The sequence below is a fragment of the Malus domestica genome, chromosome 16, assembly GCF_042453785.1.
Source record: "Malus domestica chromosome 16, GDT2T_hap1".
Classification (NCBI taxonomy): Eukaryota; Viridiplantae; Streptophyta; class Magnoliopsida; order Rosales; family Rosaceae; genus Malus; species Malus domestica.
The window spans coordinates 28,064,703-28,083,787 of NC_091676.1; the positions used below are offsets into that span (position 1 = coordinate 28,064,703).

The 19,085-nt window shown below is 40.1% G+C and overlaps 1 protein-coding gene across 1 annotated transcript; it reads left to right on the forward strand.

Moving 5' to 3' along the window:
- Nucleotides 1-2,360: 2,360 nt before the first annotated feature.
- Nucleotides 2,361-5,414, forward strand: LOC103453837 (pentatricopeptide repeat-containing protein At2g18940, chloroplastic). Its single transcript, XM_008393418.4, has one exon. It carries the CDS (start codon nt 2,639-2,641, stop codon nt 5,162-5,164), a length of 2,526 nt encoding a protein of 841 aa, XP_008391640.1. The 5' UTR covers nt 2,361-2,638; the 3' UTR covers nt 5,165-5,414.
- Nucleotides 5,415-19,085: the final 13,671 nt, after the last annotated feature.

Genomic DNA, 19,085 nt, shown 5'->3' on the forward strand with positions numbered 1-19,085 from the left:
TCTTTGGTGAAAACCAAGGAAAGATCATCAAAACTTCGGATGGATCATGGTGGCAAAGTATGAAACCAATATTTTGCCTCACCTTATAAAGTGACGGCAAATATTTTACACATAAGGGCATCGTTATTCCAATAAAAGACCATCATGCTTTGGTAGTGCTTCAAGTGCCTCTCCGGATCTCCATCTCCTTTAAAAGATGTGAAATGTGACATGCTAAACTTACGTGGAGGCTCTGCCTACTCGATCTCGTCCTTGAAGGGTAACCTGCTCATGTTGGTCATGTCCCATCGTAATGCTTCGTCGGCCACTTCGTTGCATTGGAAATCACACAATCGTTCGTTGAAGAACCTTTCTACCTCTTCCTGAATTTGCCTTTGTTGGGGGTAGTGGAACTCTCGGCTGCCCCCGATCTTGGCCTACTGGTCTAGGCTTCTCTTTTACATACTCAGCTCGTCTACACCAAGGCTATAATGCATAAGGTAAATTCGTAGCAGGTAAGGGAATTCTTCGCAGGTTGCCGGTTGAACTTGAGTCGGATTGAGTGACAGCTTATCTTCGTATGTCGTGCTGCCTAATCCGATGTGATGTGGATGATGATCCTTGCTGGCCTAGTCGCGAATGAACATTTCGCTTAAAAGGCTGCTCATGTTGATTATCGGAGTGTGGTCCCAACCGTGAGTGTATACTCGTTCGTGGGCTTAGTCGAGAGTGCACACTCCTCTGCGAGCTAAGACAAAAGTATATGCTATCTTGGGGGCCTAATCGGGAGTGTACGCTGCTTGAACACTCTATTCGTGGATGGTCGAGTGGCTGCTTGTCGGGACGCTACTGGAGAGGTTCCTCGTCTACCCTTGTCCTACTTCGAGACACCTCGTATGGGGCACGTTAGATCTCGGTGTGCAGCAAGAGTTGATTCACCAAGGTTGTTTGTTGTGCAAGGGCGCTCGTCAACTCTATGACTTGTGGAGACAAGTGTTGTTCGCCATTCGGATTGGAAGAGCTTGGAAGGAATGCGCCTCCTTAAGCAGTGGAAGAGTGGTAGACTCCGAGAGTGAGATTTGAGTTGGGAAATGTCAAATCAGCGGAGAAATGTGGTGAAAATGCCCCTAGCTCGATCGTAGGTTCTGAAATTTAAAGCCGGGATGGTTGAACTAATCTTAGGCCGAATTGGGCTGCTTGGGAAGCCACGGGAGTATGCTGGGCCATGGGAGCAGGTTAGACCATGGGAGTGGGCTGCCTGGGATGTGGTGCATGCGAGTGCGAGGCTTGGGCTCAACTTGGCAACACATTGGGCTCTCATTAGGTTTAGGCGGTGCGGGCCAACTTGACTAGGGCTTGGGCCCTTGAAGGTTGAAGAGGCACGACTTAGGCCGTGGCCTTAGAGTTGTGGGTTTTACTAAAGGTGGCTGTTGTGGTGGCCACCATGGTGGTTGCCACGGTGGTGCCTCTCCACTCACCGCTATGTTGAGTCTTGTAGATCGTCGCACTCCTAATCCTTGAATGTTGGAATTTCCGTTCGTCGAGGTTTTCGAATCTCTTGCCATTGTACTTGAATGCGGAAGTCTTCTACGAGCGTTTGATCAAGTCTCAATTTGTAGATGCAAATTTTTTCCTCCTTGTTCTTGGACAAAATTGCACCTACAAAACAAACAACATTTTAGGTCAAGGCTAAGAGCCTCACGTGCCCACGATGAATTGGGGGGGGGGTGGCTTTGGCCAAAAGAATCTTCGATGCCAAAGTTAGAATTTTGAGGGAAAAATGTTTGGATAATTTAGAGAATTTAGCAAGAGAATTGGAATTGAGTTTTGGAGAGAAGGAGGGTGTTTATATAGGGGTGTGGCCAGCCCCCTTGGGAAGAGATGGACCGGCCACTTGGATGGCTTTATGGGTCAGTTCATGATTTGTGGTTAATTAGCAAATTAATTGAATAATAAATCAATTAATTAGCTAATTAATATAATAAAAAAGAATGATTTAGGGGTTACCTTGTGGAGAATATTTGATGAGGATGGATGAAATAGGTTATAAATAAATACATATTTTGGGCACTTTTGACTTGATTGATGGATGATTGTCTACTGCTCGTGCGTAGGAATTTCGGTGTGTCTCGAGGGTAATTTTGTCATTTTTACCAAAAAAATCCACATGTCGCCTCTTGATTATTTTTGGCTCCACACGGAAGATCTAGAATTTGAATCTTGATATTGGAGATGCTTATTTTTGGTTGTTAATTTGATCAAATTTATATTATATTGTTGAATTAGTTCATCTTGCCCAATTTTATCCAAATACAAAGGTCATACTTCTTAAAAAAGAACTTAAAAATGATATATTAGGATGTGAATATAGTAACCTTTTGAAACCCAATCTTTTCCCCAATATCATCTTGAATAGAGACCAGTCATCGCTCACATCCCACTCCCTCTGTGTCTGTTATACAAAATCAATCTTCCAATCCAACACCCTCTTCCATAAAAACAAACATCTCTTTCTTGTATCAAAACCCACACAGAAATGCACTCCTTATCTCTCGCTCCCGCCAAATCCAATCTCCTATGTTCCTTCTCCAACTCCTCACCCATATAGCTTCGTCTCCTCCACTGTAACAAAACCGAGAAATCCCATTTCTCTGAAACAATGGAAGGTACTCTCTTTCCATCTCGACCTGTGTATCCCATCCCAGCAAACAGACCAACGCAGCCAAACCCTCCTGTGAAATTCAATTCAACGACGCTGCCACCGCCTCCTCAGTCGCCAGCTCCGCCGTTTCCTATAGACTCCCTCCTCCAGCACCTCCTGAGCCTCTCCTCGCCGCCCAACACTCCCCACACGCTCAAACCCTTAAACCCACTTCACCAAACCAATGGCAGTCTCCTTTCTCTTCAAATTTCGGCGGATTCGACCTCCAAACAGCATCAAATGAAGAAACCCACTTCAGTTTTAGTCCCAAATTTCGAGGACGATCGAGAGCTGCTGAAATCAGGAGATGGGGTTCTCGACTTTTTGACTATAAAGGGTAAGTTGATGTTCAATTCCATTGTAGAGCAGCCTTTGCATGGTTTGGACTATTACTTTGGTTCTGTGAAGTTTGAGTTACTTGAAGTTGATTTGATTAGTTTGTTGAAAGCATTAGACCTTTCTGGCAATTGGGAAAGAGCATTTTTGTTGTTTGAATGGATTCTGTCCAACGTAAGCTCTGAAAATTTAAAATTAAATAGCCAGATGATTGAGTTAATGGTTAGAATTCTTGGGAGAGAGTCGCAGCATACGATTGCATCGAAGCTGTTTGATGTAATTCCCATAGAAGAATACACGCTGGATGTCCGAGCTTACACGACGATCCTTCATGCGCACTCTCGTACTGGTAAGTACGAAAGTGCAATTGACTTGTTTGACAAAATGGTGGAAATTGGAATCTCACCAACTTTGGTCACTTACAATGTCATGCTTGATGTTTATGGGAAGATGGGTCGATCTTGGGATAAGATTTTAGGCCTCTTGGATGAGATGAGGAACAAGGGATTTGAATTTGATGAGTTTACTTGTAGTACGGTGATATCTGCCTGTGGAAGAGAGGGTTTGTTGAATGAAGCAAATGAGTTCTTTATTGGATTAAAGTCACAAGGGTATGTACCCGGAACTGTAACTTATAATGCGTTGTTACAAGTTTTTGGCAAGGCAGGGGTATTTACAGAGGCCTTGAGCATATTAAAAGAAATGGAGGATAATAATTGCCCACCTGATGCTGTTACTTACAATGAGCTTGTGGCAGCTTATGTGAGGGCAGGATTCTCCGAGGAAGGTGCATCTGTCATAGAGACGATGACCCAAAAAGGAACAATGCCAAATGCTGTTACATACACAACTGTGATAAATGCATACGGTAAAGCTGGAAAGGAGGAGGAGGCTCTAAGGTTGTTCAACCGTATGAAGGCAACAGGTTGTGTTCCTAATGTTTGCACATACAATGCTGTTCTCGGACTGCTGGGAAAGAAGTCACTGCCCGAGGAGATGATAAAGATACTTTGTGAAATGAAGTCAAGTGGTTGTGCCCCAAACCGTATTACATGGAACACAATGCTTGCCATGTGTGGTGATAAGGGTAGGCACAAGTATGTGAACCAGGTATTTCGAGAAATGAAGAATTGTGGTTTTGAGCCTGACAGAGACACATTCAATACCTTGATCAGTGCATATGGACGGTGTGGATCAGAAATAGATGCTGCACAGATGTACGATGAGATGATCAAAGCAGGATTTACTCCATGCGTTACAACTTACAATGCACTTCTAAATGCTCTGGCACGGCGAGGGGACTGGAGAGCAGCAGAAGCTGCTATGCTAGACATGAGAAATAAGGGCTTCAAGCCTAATGAAACCTCGTATTCATTGATGATCAACTGTTATGCTAAAGGAGGGAATGTAAAGGGGATCGAGAGAATTGAGAGAGAAATTTATGGTGGTTATATTTTTCCCAGCTGGATTCTTTTGAGAACGCTTATTCTTGCAAATTTCAAGTGTAGAGCCCTGGACAGCATGGAGAGGGCATTCCATCAATTGCAGAACATCGGATACAAACCTGACTTGGTTGTATTCAACTCCATGCTTTCAATTTTTGCTAGAAACAACATGTATGATCGGGCCAATGACATGTTGTACATGATTCGTGAAAACGGCCTTCAGCCAGATCTCGTAACTTACAATAGTTTGATGGACATGTACGCCAGAAAGGGAGAGTGCTGGAAAGCAGAAGAAATCCTCATGGCCCTACAAAATTCTGGTGGGAAACCAGACCTTGTCTCTTATAACACAGTCATCAAAGGGTTTTGCAGGCAAGGGCACATGCAGGAGGCCATAAGAATTCTCTCGGAGATGACAACTAGAGGAATTCGGCCGTGTATTTTCACCTACAATACTTTCATCACAGGCTATGCAGGGCAGGGAATGTTCTCAGAAATAGATGAAGTGATTAGCTATATGACTCAGAACAATTGCAGGCCGAATGAGCTGAGCTACAAGATTGCGGTGGATGGTTATTGTAAAGCGAGAAAATATAAAGAAGCCATAGACTTTCTGTCCACGATTAAGGAGATTGATAGTTCGATTGATGATCAATATGTGCAAAGACTTGCTTCTCGCATTCGGGGCAATTTGGATTCATGAATTATTGACTGTTCACTGTTGGTTTCTTTTTGCTCTTTTTGTAATAGCACCTGCATATATAGGGTTTCCAGCGAATGTAATTGTAAAAGAATGTAACATTCAGCTATTTGGTTGTCCTATAGAGACCTTTGTTACTTTGTTGTTGGGTATTGTTGTGAATTTCTTAATGTAAGGAATGGTGCTTTCGTTGTGACAACAAGCGTTTGTAAATAGACATATATACCAAATTGACCTATTTCCGAGTTTGAAACCATTACTTATCAATACATATTCGATAAACATCGTAATTCGTAGTGCCAAAAATTCAAATGAAAGAGTTAAACCGTTGAATGATCAACGAAAGAGTATAATTCCAACTGATTGAAAACGAGTCATACCGTTGATAAGGTGTCGGGGTGGTTCGGGTCAGGATCCCATACGAAACTCACTACTCAAATCCCCAACCAATCCCTTTTAGACCGGATTTCCGAAAACCAAAACCGAACAGAAATTTTGGGATTCTTGAAAATTTTTCGGGATTTCTGTACTGTTGAGCTAAAAAAAAGCCCAAAAATTCAAAATACAAGTGAATTTTTTCTTGAGAAAGACAAGATTGCTCTCATTAAATGGTTTAGGGCAAAACACTAACCCCATGGCCAGCCACCTCCTCCTATACATGCCTCTATCTCCACCAAATTTTGGTAAATTTCCTGCTACGTCTACAAGCCCTAAACACTCACTCTTTTGAAAAAAGCTAACTTAAGCATTAGAGGTCCATTGGTCAAACCCCCCTCCCGTGGGCATGTGAAGCTTTGATCTTTGATCAAGTGTGTTGATTGTTTTGTAAGTACAAATTCGTCAAGACTAAAGACGACAGATTTTTGATACGACAGGTACAGTTTGGGATGTTACACTCAAGTTCTTTGAATTCCAAAGATGGACATATGAATGATATAAGGTTTTGCTTGATTTTACCTTTTTTAGGGTTGGACTTTCACACATTGAGTAGATGGAGTTGGATTTCCGGAACGAAAGACGTAGAGACTATAACATTTGAAGAGGGAAAGACGATGTAGTAGATCTTGGCTCAAGCTGGGGAGAGGCGGAGTCAAGGTGTAGAGTGATGAGATTGAGTTGAGAGAGCAACAATCCTGAAAACTAATTAAAAATTAAATACATATATATATATATATATATATATATATATATATATATAAAATTTATATTTCGGTACGGTTCGGGATTACTGAACGAAGGCATGTGGGATTCCGAATCCCGTATCGATTTTTGTTAGTGCATTTTAGTAGGTTTTTTGAATTAGTACATTGTGCATTTTGGGATATTTAAGGATGTCTAATCCATATCTTTGTAAATGTTAGATGGATTAAGGATGCTATATGAATTATAGTTCATCTTTTGGTCTTGGAAATGTTTTGTTTGAAGTGGACTTTGGGTTCATCTTTTGGTTATATGAGTATTTATGTGGGATTTGTGTTCATCTCTAGCTTACATCATGTGTTGATGTGGGATTTGTGTTTATGTAAAATTTGGTTTTTTTAGGTTGTATTATCTTCTAAAATTGGACCCTTTTAAAAATGAATTTTTTAATATTTTTTTAGATGACGTGGACTACTTTTGGTGGGAAAAAATTGTGTTAAAATTTATTTATTTTTTCAAAAAAATTATTTAAAAAAAATGATGTGGAAAATTTTTGGTGGGAAATTTTCTTGGCAGACCAACGTGCAAGTCCATATGTGGAGAATGTGGGACCCAACATAAGCCACGTTAGCATATAACGAAGGAATTGGCAGACAACGTAACGGAGGTAGAACATTGCAACAAATTCGTACATAAGGTATGGACATTGAAATTTTTTAAAGATGAGGTATGAAACTATGGATGACTCAATAGTTGAGATAGTTTTGTGTAATTTACCCTAAATCAAAATGCAAATGTCCTTGACACCAAGCAAACAGAAAAAGAAACACAATTCAAATGTACATATGCATCCATAATACAAATATACATCCACACATACAAATACATCTACCATGCAGTAAGAATGTTAGTTCGAGCACAATAATTTAAGCCAAAAGGGACTTATCAAGAGATTGAAAAAAAGGTCTAGGAAAAAGAGAGAAAAAAAGCAGGATGTAATTAAACACCTTAAGATCATTCTATCAAAAAAAAAAAAAAAAAATGAAATCGAAACTTGAATGTCAAATTTGGAGATCTAGGAAAGAAAATGACCTTCTCTTTTTAAATATGTGCCTTATCTCAATAGGTGAACCGTGGAGAGAAAGATCTAATTGAGAAATGCTCCCATGTAGTTGCAATAGGTGAAACCAGTTTGGTTTTTACTTCTTATTTAAAGACACATGTTGACACACCCCAACCAAGATCAAGGCATGCTGGCCATCACGTGAAAGTGACGTAGCCATGTGCACAGTGCGGAAGCGATAAAGATAAGAAATATACGAATAATTGAAAACCAAATTACTAGAGTGCACTACTAAACAGAAAGTGATAGGAGTTAGTTACAACAGTGAACACTCCTAATCAGAGCATAAAGTCTAGATGCAGTCCAGTAGGACAAGTACTAGTTATATAGTACCAGGAATGTCCTACTATTATTTAGATAAGTCAGAACTGCCGACGTCCTCAAGCCACCAACAACAAGCTTACTTAAAACCTGGAGGGGCGCAAAACAGAAAACGTGAGTGGGCAAAACAAATGTTTTACAAAACCATTTCGTTTATCAATATACTAACCCCTCGTTATAAAACATGTATAATTTTCCTAGAATCAAGATATAAGCATAAACCTATATATATATATATATATATATATATTGTTGATGCACAAAATCGGCGAGGACTTTGGTACAACAGAAAGTTTTAAGTTTGTGACCTTTGCTAGATTGCTCTGGTCACTAGTGTGGATAAGTATGTAAATGGATAGAGACAGGGAAGCAAACACATGATGTACGTGGTTCACCCAGATTGGCTACGTCCACGGAGTAGAGGAGTTCTCATTAATTGTGAAGGGTTTACACAAGTACATAGGTTCAAGCTCTTCTTTTGTGAGTACTAGTGAATGATTTAGTACAAATGACATTAGGAAATATTGTGATAGAATGATCTCTATTTATAGAAGAGAGTTTCTAGTTTCATTCTGACATTGACACGTGTCGTGTTATGATTGACTTCTGCTGTTGACACGTGTCGCACTATGATTAGCTTCTGATGTCGACACATGTCGCACTGTGATTGGCCGCCTGGTTGGAGGGAAACTCTTTTGGGTCCTTGATGGTATAACGTTGACTGGTGCTCAGTAGTTTCGAGATTGGTCAAGTATGGTACAAACAGTGCTCCCCTAAATTCCCGAGTGAGGGAAGCTCCTCGATTGGGGACTTGCAAGATCCAAGCCATTGAGTAATCACGAAACTTCTAAGTACCGAAATATGGTATCATTTTCACTTGCCTTATCTATCTCATATGTAGATGTGACATATTCTCTAGAAGTACTTTTCCTCCATCCAGGGGTGGTATTTTTAACCGAAGAAGATGCACAAGGTAATATATCAATTTCACTTGAAGCTTACTTGTAGTTTCGGGCTTGGTCAAGTGCGATACAAACCCTATAGTAGGAGTCCCCCAAGTCGCTGAGTTAGGAGATTTGCCGAATGAGGTAACAGACAAGGTAAGCAATTAGACTTCCAAGCAAGCAACCTGGATCGGAGGTTCGACTTCGGCTTCCGGTTGATTGTTCTCCTTCTCCTTGTGTAGTAAACAGCAACAAGGATAAGGAAAAGCAAATGGAGAAGAGATGATATGAGATACTTTTACTTTTGAAGAAGTAACTTTCCACAGGCTTATTCTTGAACTAAACTGCAGGGTTTTTCTGGTTTCCTCCAGAGTATAAGGCTGACTCAAGAATTTGAGGGTCAAAACAAGTCCATTAAATCTAGAGTACGTTCAATCCTGATGATATGGGATACTTTTGCTGTTGACAAAGTAGTGGATGTATCGGCACGTGTTTTGTTATGCTTGTCTCCACATGCTTTCTTGTATCCTTTTCACTTGCCCTATCTGTTCCTCAGGCAGATGTGGTATATTCTCTGGAAGCATAAGATGTTGAAGACGAGTACTCGAGAGCAATGTGATATGATATTAACTAGCACTCAAATTAACCCTCTTTTTATCAATTGTAGTAAGTATGTAAGTAGGGATCGTTCTAGGCCGGGGATTAGGAGGGATTGCTAAATCACTTGAAAACTGACTCAAAAACGTAAAAACAAAGTTTAAAACACTAAACTAGACTCAAAGAATGTAAAATTATAACTTAAAACACCAAAACAAACCAAAAGACTCAAAATAACACAAAAACACTCAAAACTGCCTTAAAACCACTTTCTGGGCAGTTTTGAACTCTAAACAAGATTTTGACGAAAATAGGTTTTAACTTGACTCAAAACACTTAAAAACACAAACTAACACACTCTCTAACTAATTTGACACTTGAAAACAAAGGGGGATTTGGTTTTTACGAAATTGAAAACAAAACATAAACTTGTAAATCAAAACAGATTTTAAAACGAATTTGATTGAATTGAATGGATAGAAAGCTAGCTAAGGGGTTCATCTCCACACATGTTACACTTGCACTCTCAACCAACACACACAAATCAATGTAATTCACATAGATAAGTAAATTGAATTCATAACTTATGAAACGCAATTAGAAGTAATCAATTCATATCGCAAGCATAAACATGTATTTCGAATCCCCCCTAGCCAAGGGGGGGTTTAGTTCCTCATACTCGCAAAGCAAAGATACATAAATTTAGAAATTAAAATCCAAAGAAAAAAAACACCTAGAACGCTCCAACTTGGCAGCAAGCTCATCAACGAATTCTCCTTCCTCCTTGCTGCGGCAGAGAACTTTAGAACAGGTTTTTGGGGTTATTTGTGGTGTAGAATGGATGGGGAATGGTATGGAAAGGTTTAGGGTTGATGGGGGTACGGCTAGGGATGATTTTGGGCAGAATTTTGGGACTATGGTGATGGAAAGGTGCGGCAGAAATCAAGGGTAGATTTCTGGCGTGAATGATTGTGTATGGGAGATGATATCTGATCTAGGGGTTATAATGAGTATATATAGGCATCCAAAACCCTAGGGTAATCAGATTAGGGTTTCTAGAAGCCCAAATCCACCAGAAATTAGGTTAAAACAATAAGATATTTAGTGGGAATAAGGCCTAAGGTGCGGCTAGGGTTAGGGTTTAGAGATGGGCCTTCTAGAATGCCTTGCAAGGCAAGGAAATCAGATATTCTAGAGGCCTAGGTGCGGCTAGGGTTAGGGTCCACAAGGAATTAGGGTTTAGGTCATCTAAAAAGCCAAAGCCAAGAATAGAAACTCTCGAAAATGGAAACCTCCAAGAATAGAAACTCTCGAAAATGGAAACCTCCAAGAATAGAAACTTCCAACATTAGAAACTTTGGTTTCCAAATCTGAATTCTTTGTTCTTCACTTTCATTTCTTCATTTCTTAAGCTCCTTTGACCTTCAAACTCGTCCATTCCTAGTGCTCCATTAGCATACACTCCGTTCCAGCTCAACTTTGCTCTAAAATGCTCCATTTTGCACTTTTTTGCATACTTCGTCTCTAAACCTGAAATTGCACGAAAATGACTTTAAACACTAAAATAACTAAAGAAAAACAACATAAATGCTTAAGAACAAGCCAACTAAGTCGCATAAATATGCTCCTATCAAATTCCCCCACACTTAGCTTTTGCTAGTCCTCGAGCAAAACAAAGAAACAAAACAAAACAAAAACACAATCTAAACCTTCCAACATTTGCCTCAGGGATTTCCAATGCGCATGACATGTTAAAAATCATCACTCCCACAGATTTTAGTCATCTTCACACTTAAGCACATACTTAATCACAGTCACCACGTACTAGTTCACATTTAGCCAATTAAAACATGATTTTGAATGTAGTAACATGCCTTAGAGAATGTGCTCAATTCCTTACTAGATATGCACTCAATTTTCACTCAGATTTTCTGACTACACACCCTATACTAGTTATATGTGAGAAGATTGATGTAAATATGAAAACGAATGCTCACATATATGTATAACAAAGAAAGCACTTTTCGGAGTTAATAAGCATGTTTAGATATAATCTCATGAATGGAATGTTACTACTTAGATGCGAGAACCAGTGACACCATATGCTCATACCAATTTTAAACTCCACAAATTGAAACACATAACACTCAAGATTAAAGTCAAGGGTTGTAACGGGGCTAGGGGAGTTGGCTAACAACGAAAGGATAGGGAAAACAAACGTTCTTTAAGCAATAGTAAGCAAAACAATGAAATCGTACTTAGAATTCCCCTTAGCATGCAGAAATTAACTTTTAAACACAAAGGGAAGATTCAACAACAATTAGGGCCGAATTCACTGTTTTGGACCCTTCCTTCAACAAACAACACTTAAGAACTCTTTTTCACATCTTTTCAACTCCTTTTCATTCTTTTCACAACTTTTTCGTTCTTTTTTTTTTCTTTTTCTTTTCCACGAAATTTTTCTTTTTCTTTTCTTTTTCGTGCCTCATTCAAGACTTTGGCACACCCACAACAAAACTCACTTCCCCCACACTTGTTTTCTGCCAACAATGACCAAAAGGAATTCATTTTGAGTCATTCATTACTATGCTTCAAGAACGAAGGTATGGATGGTCCTAATCTAGGCTAGGTGAGGATAATGTGGGTTAACGAAGAAAACATAGGCTAAACAAGGCTCAACGGGGTTAAAACCTACAAAAACGACTGCATGGAATGAAGGCTTTTTTGGCTATGGTGGTAACTACTAACTTCATCTTGAATATGTGTTATGTAATTCAATAACATGTTTTGAATGAAATTGGCATGAGTTCTAGCATTTGGAACTAAATGATGAAACGCCTTCTAAGTAATAACCAAGCAAAGAATAATGAGATCATGCAACGACTTTAGAAAACAACAATGCACAGATTTTAACTCTCCAAATAAACGTTTAGGCTCAAGTCTCACAAGGTTGTAGCGTTTGTTTGAGTTCCTTCCTTCAAGCATGTTACAAAAACTAATTTTTTTTTTCTTTATGATTACATGTGAATTCATAAGTTATAACCACAACCAAGCATAAACCAAAGAGTAAATCAAACTTTTATCCATGTTTATAACTCGCTTTAACAATCATGCAATTACAAACCGAATCCTCATCATTGTGTTGGAAGGTACCCTAAGACACAAACAAACACACAAAAACAACTCTTTTTGGGTTTTTAAAACAATTTTTCCAAATTTTTATGGGATTTTCGGATTTTTGAATCAAGACACACTAAAACAGCTTTAAAACACCTAAAAACAGCAAGAAACAACATTGGAAGTTATGAGTGAGAAAACCCTACGAATTTGCATCAAAACACTTTGGTTACCCCCCCACACTTAAATCAAACATTGTCCTCAATGTTTCAAGCATAAACTCACACAAAAACACATAAACAAACAAACAACCAACTAACATAATAAACATGGTAGAAACGAAATAAGCAACAACGAGAAGGGTTTAGGAACGCAAATCTGGAATTGGAGTGCTCTCTAGGTCTTCCTTTGTCGAATGCATGGGTTGCCTCCCACGAAGCGCTTTCTTTAACGTCTTGCAGCCGGACGATGCTCCATTGAAGGTTTATGGAACCCCACGGCATGGATGGGTTTTTCCACAACCTGTCCTACGAAATACTTTATTCTTTGGGTCCTTGAATGGGATGGGATAATGATCATTTCTTATTGTCGTGTTTTGGTTCTCCGAATCAACACGAACTCTTCCACCATGTTGACTTCGATTAGGTACCTGCATCATACAAGGTAACAACCTATTAGTTGAAATGGGAATCGAATTTGGAATAGGTGGCTTACCTTTTGTACGGCAAAGAAATGGTAGCACTATGGACAGATGCACAAGGAGTGCACTCGGCTAGATTTGGTGATTTCAAGGGTGGGGCCGTGCTCCCCTTGTTGTTCACTCCAATTCCTTCCTCGATGGTAGTTCGAGGTACTTTCGTCTTGATGAGTGTTGAACATTCCTGCCCTATATTTGCAATTACATTAATGGCACAACAAGAACGAACAACATTAGGAGTCTCAATAAATTCAGAAACTTTAAAACAAATCATGTCACCACCAAATGCCATAGTGACTTCTCCTTTGGCCACGTCAATCTTGGTTTGAGCCGTTTTCATGAAAGGTCGGCCAAGCAAGAGTGGTGGAGGTGGAGAGTGGCCTGTATCCTCCATATCGAGCACGTAGAAATCTGCCGGGAAAATCAAGTGGTCTACCTGCACCAAAACATCTTCCAAAACTCCCTTTGGATAGGCATTATATCGATCGGCCAATTGAATAATCACACCATCATTTTTCAACTCGCCTAAATTCATAGATGCATAAACTGAATATGGCATGACATTTATAGATGCATCTAAATCTAACATGGCGGAATCAAAGCGAGTGTTACCAATGACACAAGGAATTGTAAAACTACCCGGATCTTTGCATTTGGGGGGTAGTTTGCGTTGCAACATGGCGGAGACATTCTCACTTACATGTACCACTTCTTTCTCCCGAAAACGTTTCCTTGTTGTACAAAGCTTCTTTAAGAACTTGGCATACTTCGGGATTTGCTTGATTGCATCCAAAACGGGTATGTTGACTTGAACTTTCCTAAATGTCTCTAGAACATCTTTCGCCTCCTCTTCGTTCTTGGATTGTAAAAATCTGCTAGGAAAGGGTACATCCGGAGGAATAACATTAGAATTAACTGGAATTGGACCTTTCTTACCTGTGTTGGCCGAATTGGAATGCTTGGGTGGTTGCGGCAAGGATTGCTCAATCCTTGCCGTGGCCTTTGCTTGGTCCTCCTCTTCAATTTTCAACTTCTCGTCCTCATTGGGGCCAGATTTGGATGGTTTTGGCTCGGTTCCTACTTCTTTCCCACTTCTTAGCGTGATAGCCTTTACAGATTCGAATCCACCTTTTGGATTGACCACCGTTGAGCTAGGCAACCTTCCTTGCTCACGAAATTGCCCTATGAACTCGGCAATTTGTCCCACTTGCTTCTCTAAGTTGTCCACCCTCTTGTCTTGGATTTGCCTCTCTTTGGCTTGATTTTGGACTTCCTGCGTCAAAGTAGTAAGTAATTGAAAAATCTTATCATTATCACTTGAATTACCTGCATTGCTTTGGGCAGGTTGTGCTTGGGCTTGTGGTGGTGTCAACGGCTTTTGATAGAAATCTTGGGGTTGTTGCCTAAATCCGCTTTGTTGTTGGCCTTGTTGGGGGTCTCGCCAGTTGAAATTCGGATGATCACGCCAACCGGGATTGTAAGTATTAGAAAACGGATCACCACGTGATTGGTATTGGTTGCCATATCCCACGGCATTGAGTGTCTCCCACCCTCCATTCTCTATCAATTGGGGGCACTTGTCCGTATGGTGGTTTTGCATGGAGCATACGCCACAAGAAGCTACGGTTTTGACTTTTGAACCTTCCACCACCTGAGAAAGCAACGTAGTAAGGTTAGCCATTTGATTTTGAAGTTCGGTTATGGCACTTACCTCATTGACTTGATGTTGCCGTGGCATGCTCCTTTGTCCAACACCTTCGTATTGTTGAGCGTTCAACGCTCGATTGGCAATCAAAGTATTTGCTGCCGTGGGGGTCTTGTCCACCAATGCTCCTCCCGCTGAGGCATCTAACATTTGACGTTCGATTGGTAGAAGTCCCTCGTAGAAATATTGTAAAAGAAGCTCCTCCTTCATTTGATGTTGTGGACATGAAGCAACAAGAGATTTAAAACGTTCGTAATACGTAGGAAAAGACTCACCTTCATCTTGTTGAATTCCACTTATCCTTTTTCGTAGGAGGATGACTCGAGAAGTTGGGAAAAACTTCTCCAAGAAGGCCCGTTTCATGCTCTCCCAAGATGTGACAGTTCCGGGAGCCAATTCATACAACCAATCTTTCGCCTTTTCCAAGAGAGAAAAGGGAAAGGCCTTCATCTTCAATATGCTCCCATCCACGTTGATTGGAGTCATGCTTGAACACACCACCTCGAATTCTTTCAAATGCTTGTTAGGATCCTCCATGGACAAACCATGGTACTTCGGAATGTGGTGTAGCAAACTTGACTTTAACTCGAATTCCTCGGTCTTTCCTTGGGCAGCCGCTGGGTATTGAATGCATAGGGGTTCGGCATTGTCCAATCCCGAAGCCGAAAGCTCCTTGATTGTACGATTGTCTTGTGCCATAACTTCCTCTTCTTCACCCACTCTTGTCGTGGGTTGGTCCTCTTCTTCAAGGGGATGTTCCTCACGCTCAGGTTCAGGAATTTGATCTTGTTGATTCCTATTCCTTCTCAAAGTCCTCTCAAAATCGTCGTCAAAGTCCAAGATGTGTTCACGAATCGGATGAGAACTTCGAGTCATAAACTAGTACCTAAAAACAAGAAACAAAACAAACTCAGAATCTGGAACAAATTAAAACAAACTAAAATAAACAATCCAAGGGATTAGCAATGTTGCTAATCCCCGGCAACGGCGCCAAAATTTGATGTGAAAATTAACTAGCACTCAAATTAACCCTCTTTTTATCAATTGTAGTAAGTATGTAAGTAGGGATCGTTCTAGGCCGGGGATTAGGAGGGATTGCAAAATCACTTGAAAACTGACTCAAATACGTAAAAACAAGTTTAAAACACTAAACTAGACTCAAAGAATGCAAACTAAACTTTAAAATACCAAAACAAACCAAAAGACTCAAAACAGCACCAAAACACTCAAAACTGCCTTAAAAACACAATCTGGGCAGTTTTGAACACTAGACACAAACTTGGACGAAATTAGGTTTTAACTTGACTCAAAACACTTAAAAACACAAACTAACTTGACTTCTAACTAATATGACTTAACAAAGAAAAGGGGGATTGATTTTGGACGAAATTGAAAACAAAACAAAACTTTGTAAAACGAACAGATTGTAAAAACGAATTTGATTTAAATGGGTGAATGGAAAGCTAGCTAAGGGGTTCATCTCCATACATGTCACACTTGCATATAAAACGATTTCCAATTGCTTTTCAATAAACCATGAATTCTCAACGCCCCAAGTTAATTAGGTCCGCTTAAATTAACCTTCAGATTTTCCTAACGTTATTGAATTGGATGATTGCATACGACAACCCAAAGCATTCCCCACAAGTCCCCTACATGATTGCATAATAGAGATACAAGCAAGAATCATTAAGTTCTATGAAAACCATAAGCATTGACGAAGCACTTGTTACTATGATTGCATGAAACTTATGCCAAGAATTTACTTAACGCGATTGAGATCATCAACCTTTACTACTTGTGAATATAAGTCCATAACGATTAGGTGAAATTTCCTTATATCCTAGCATTCAATTTATGCATGATAATTAAGCGTGCACTCTCAACCAACACACACAAATCAATGTAATTCACATAGATAAGTAAATTGAATTCACAACTTATGAAACGCAATTAGAAGTAATCAAATCATATCGCAAGCATAAACATGTATTTCGAATCCCCCCTAGCCAATGGGGGGTTTAGTTCCTCATACTCGCAAAGCAAAGATACATAAATTTAGAAATTAAAATCCAAAGAAAAAAAACACCTAGAACGCTCCAACTTGGCAGCAAGCTCATCAACGAATTCTCCTTCCTCCTTGCTGCGGCAGAGAACTTTAGAACAGGTTTTTGGGGTTATTTGTGGTGTAGAATGGATGGGGAATGGTATGGAAAGGTTTAGGGTTGATGGGGGTACGGCTAGGGATGATTTTGGGCAGAATTTTGGGACTTTGGTGATGGAAAGGTGCGGCAGAAATCAAGGGCAGATTTCTGGCGTGAATGATTGTGTATGGGAGATTATATCTGATCTAGGGGTTATAATGAGTATATATAGGCATCCAAAACCCTAGGGTAATCAGATTAGGGTTTCTAGAAGCCCAAATCCACCAGAAATTAGGTTAAAACAATAAGATTTTTAGTGGGAATAAGGCCTAAGGTGCGGCTAGCGTTAGGGTTTAGAGATGGGCCTTCTAGAATGCCTTGCAAGGCAAGGAAATTAGATATTCTAGAGGCCTAGGTGCGGCTAGGGTTAGGGTCCACAAGGAATTAGGGTTTAGGTCATCTAAAAGCCCAAAGCCAAGAATAGAAACTCTCGAAAATGGAAACCTCCAAGAATAGAAACTTCCAACATTAGAAACTTTGGTTTCCAAATCTGAATTCTTTGTTCTTCACTTTCATTTCTTCATTTCTTAAGCTCCTTTGACCTTCAAACTCGTCCATTCCTTGTGCTCCATTAGCATACACTCCATTCCAGCTCAATTTTGCTCTAAAATGCTCCATTTTGCACTTCTTTGCATACTTCGTCTCTAAACCTGAAATTGCACGAAAATGACTTTAAACACTAAAATAACTAAAGAAAAACAACATAAATGCTTAAGAACAAGCCAACTAAGTCGCATAAATATGCTCCTATCACAATGCCAGGTAAGTAATCAGGCAAGGGGTTCCAAGCAGTCAGTTTCTGACTGGAAGTTTAATTCCAAGTGCTGACTGATTGCTCTCTTTCTCTTTGTCTTGCAGGTAAGAACAAGGCCAAAGGAAAAGACAGGGAAAAAGCATGATATGTGATACTCTTGCTTTTAACCCTGATGATATGAGATTCTTTTGCTCTGGTGTGGCTTGTTTACAGAGGTATTATTAGAAGGAAAAGAAATTGAGTATTTCGAGAGGTTCTGCTGAGAGTGCTCTCTCGGATGTGAAGAAACGTTGAGCATTTTTTTTTATTTGCAGGTTTGCCTGGTTGTGGGGGATAAAGGTCGACATATATAGGAGTCTCCCTAACAACAAGTAGTAGTGTTATTCCTTTACCCTTCTTGGTCATAGCAATGTAGTGGGAGCTGCAAGCTTCACGTGTTTTAACTTTGTCAGAACACTTTGAAAAAATGGTATGTGGTATCTGGAAAGCTGATGTTGCAGACAAGCTTTATCCAAGGAAATTTGGCTCTTGAAGTTCGAAGAGCGGTGCCTCTTCGGTTTTCGAACAAGCAATCCTATCGGGGATCTGGCTCTCGAGATTCAGAGAATGGTGCCTCTTCGATTTTTGAGAAAGCAATCCTATTGGGAGTCTGACTCTTGAGATCCGGAGAGCGGTGCCTCTTCAATTTTTGAGAAAGCAATCTTGTTGGGAGTCTGACTCTTGAGATTCGGAAAGCAGTGTCTCTTCAATTTTTGAGAAAGTAATCCTGTTGGGAGTCCGGCTCTCGAGATTCAGAGGCGGTGCCTTTTCGATTTTTAAGCATGTAATCTTGTTGGGAGTCTGGCTCTCGAGATTCGGAGAGCAGTGTCTCTTCGATTTTTGAGCAAGCAATCTTGTTAGGAGTGTTTTCTCGAATATGAGTAAAGGTTAGACATTTTTGCCAGTTTGCCTTGCCACGGAGCACGGAGCACGGAGGTTGACACACATAGGGACTTTCTAGTTATCAAGCAGTGGTGTTGTTCCTTTACCCTTGTAGGTAATAGTAAGGTAGCTGGACCTTCAAAATTTATGTGTCTCAACTTTGTCAGAGATCTTTGGCAAAGTTATCTGTGGTGCCTGATGAACTGATGTTGCGTGTGGAAAGTGGTGCCTTTTCGGAATCCGAAGAGTGGTGCCTCTTCAATTTTTGAACCAACGACCCTGTTGCCCTTTCTTTTATAAGGGCACCAATTGTGTGCAAGAAGTACATTCAGAGAGTTATTGCTTGTAGGAATTTTCCCCTTACTTTAGAGATTTATTGCACCTCATTTCTCTTTCATCAT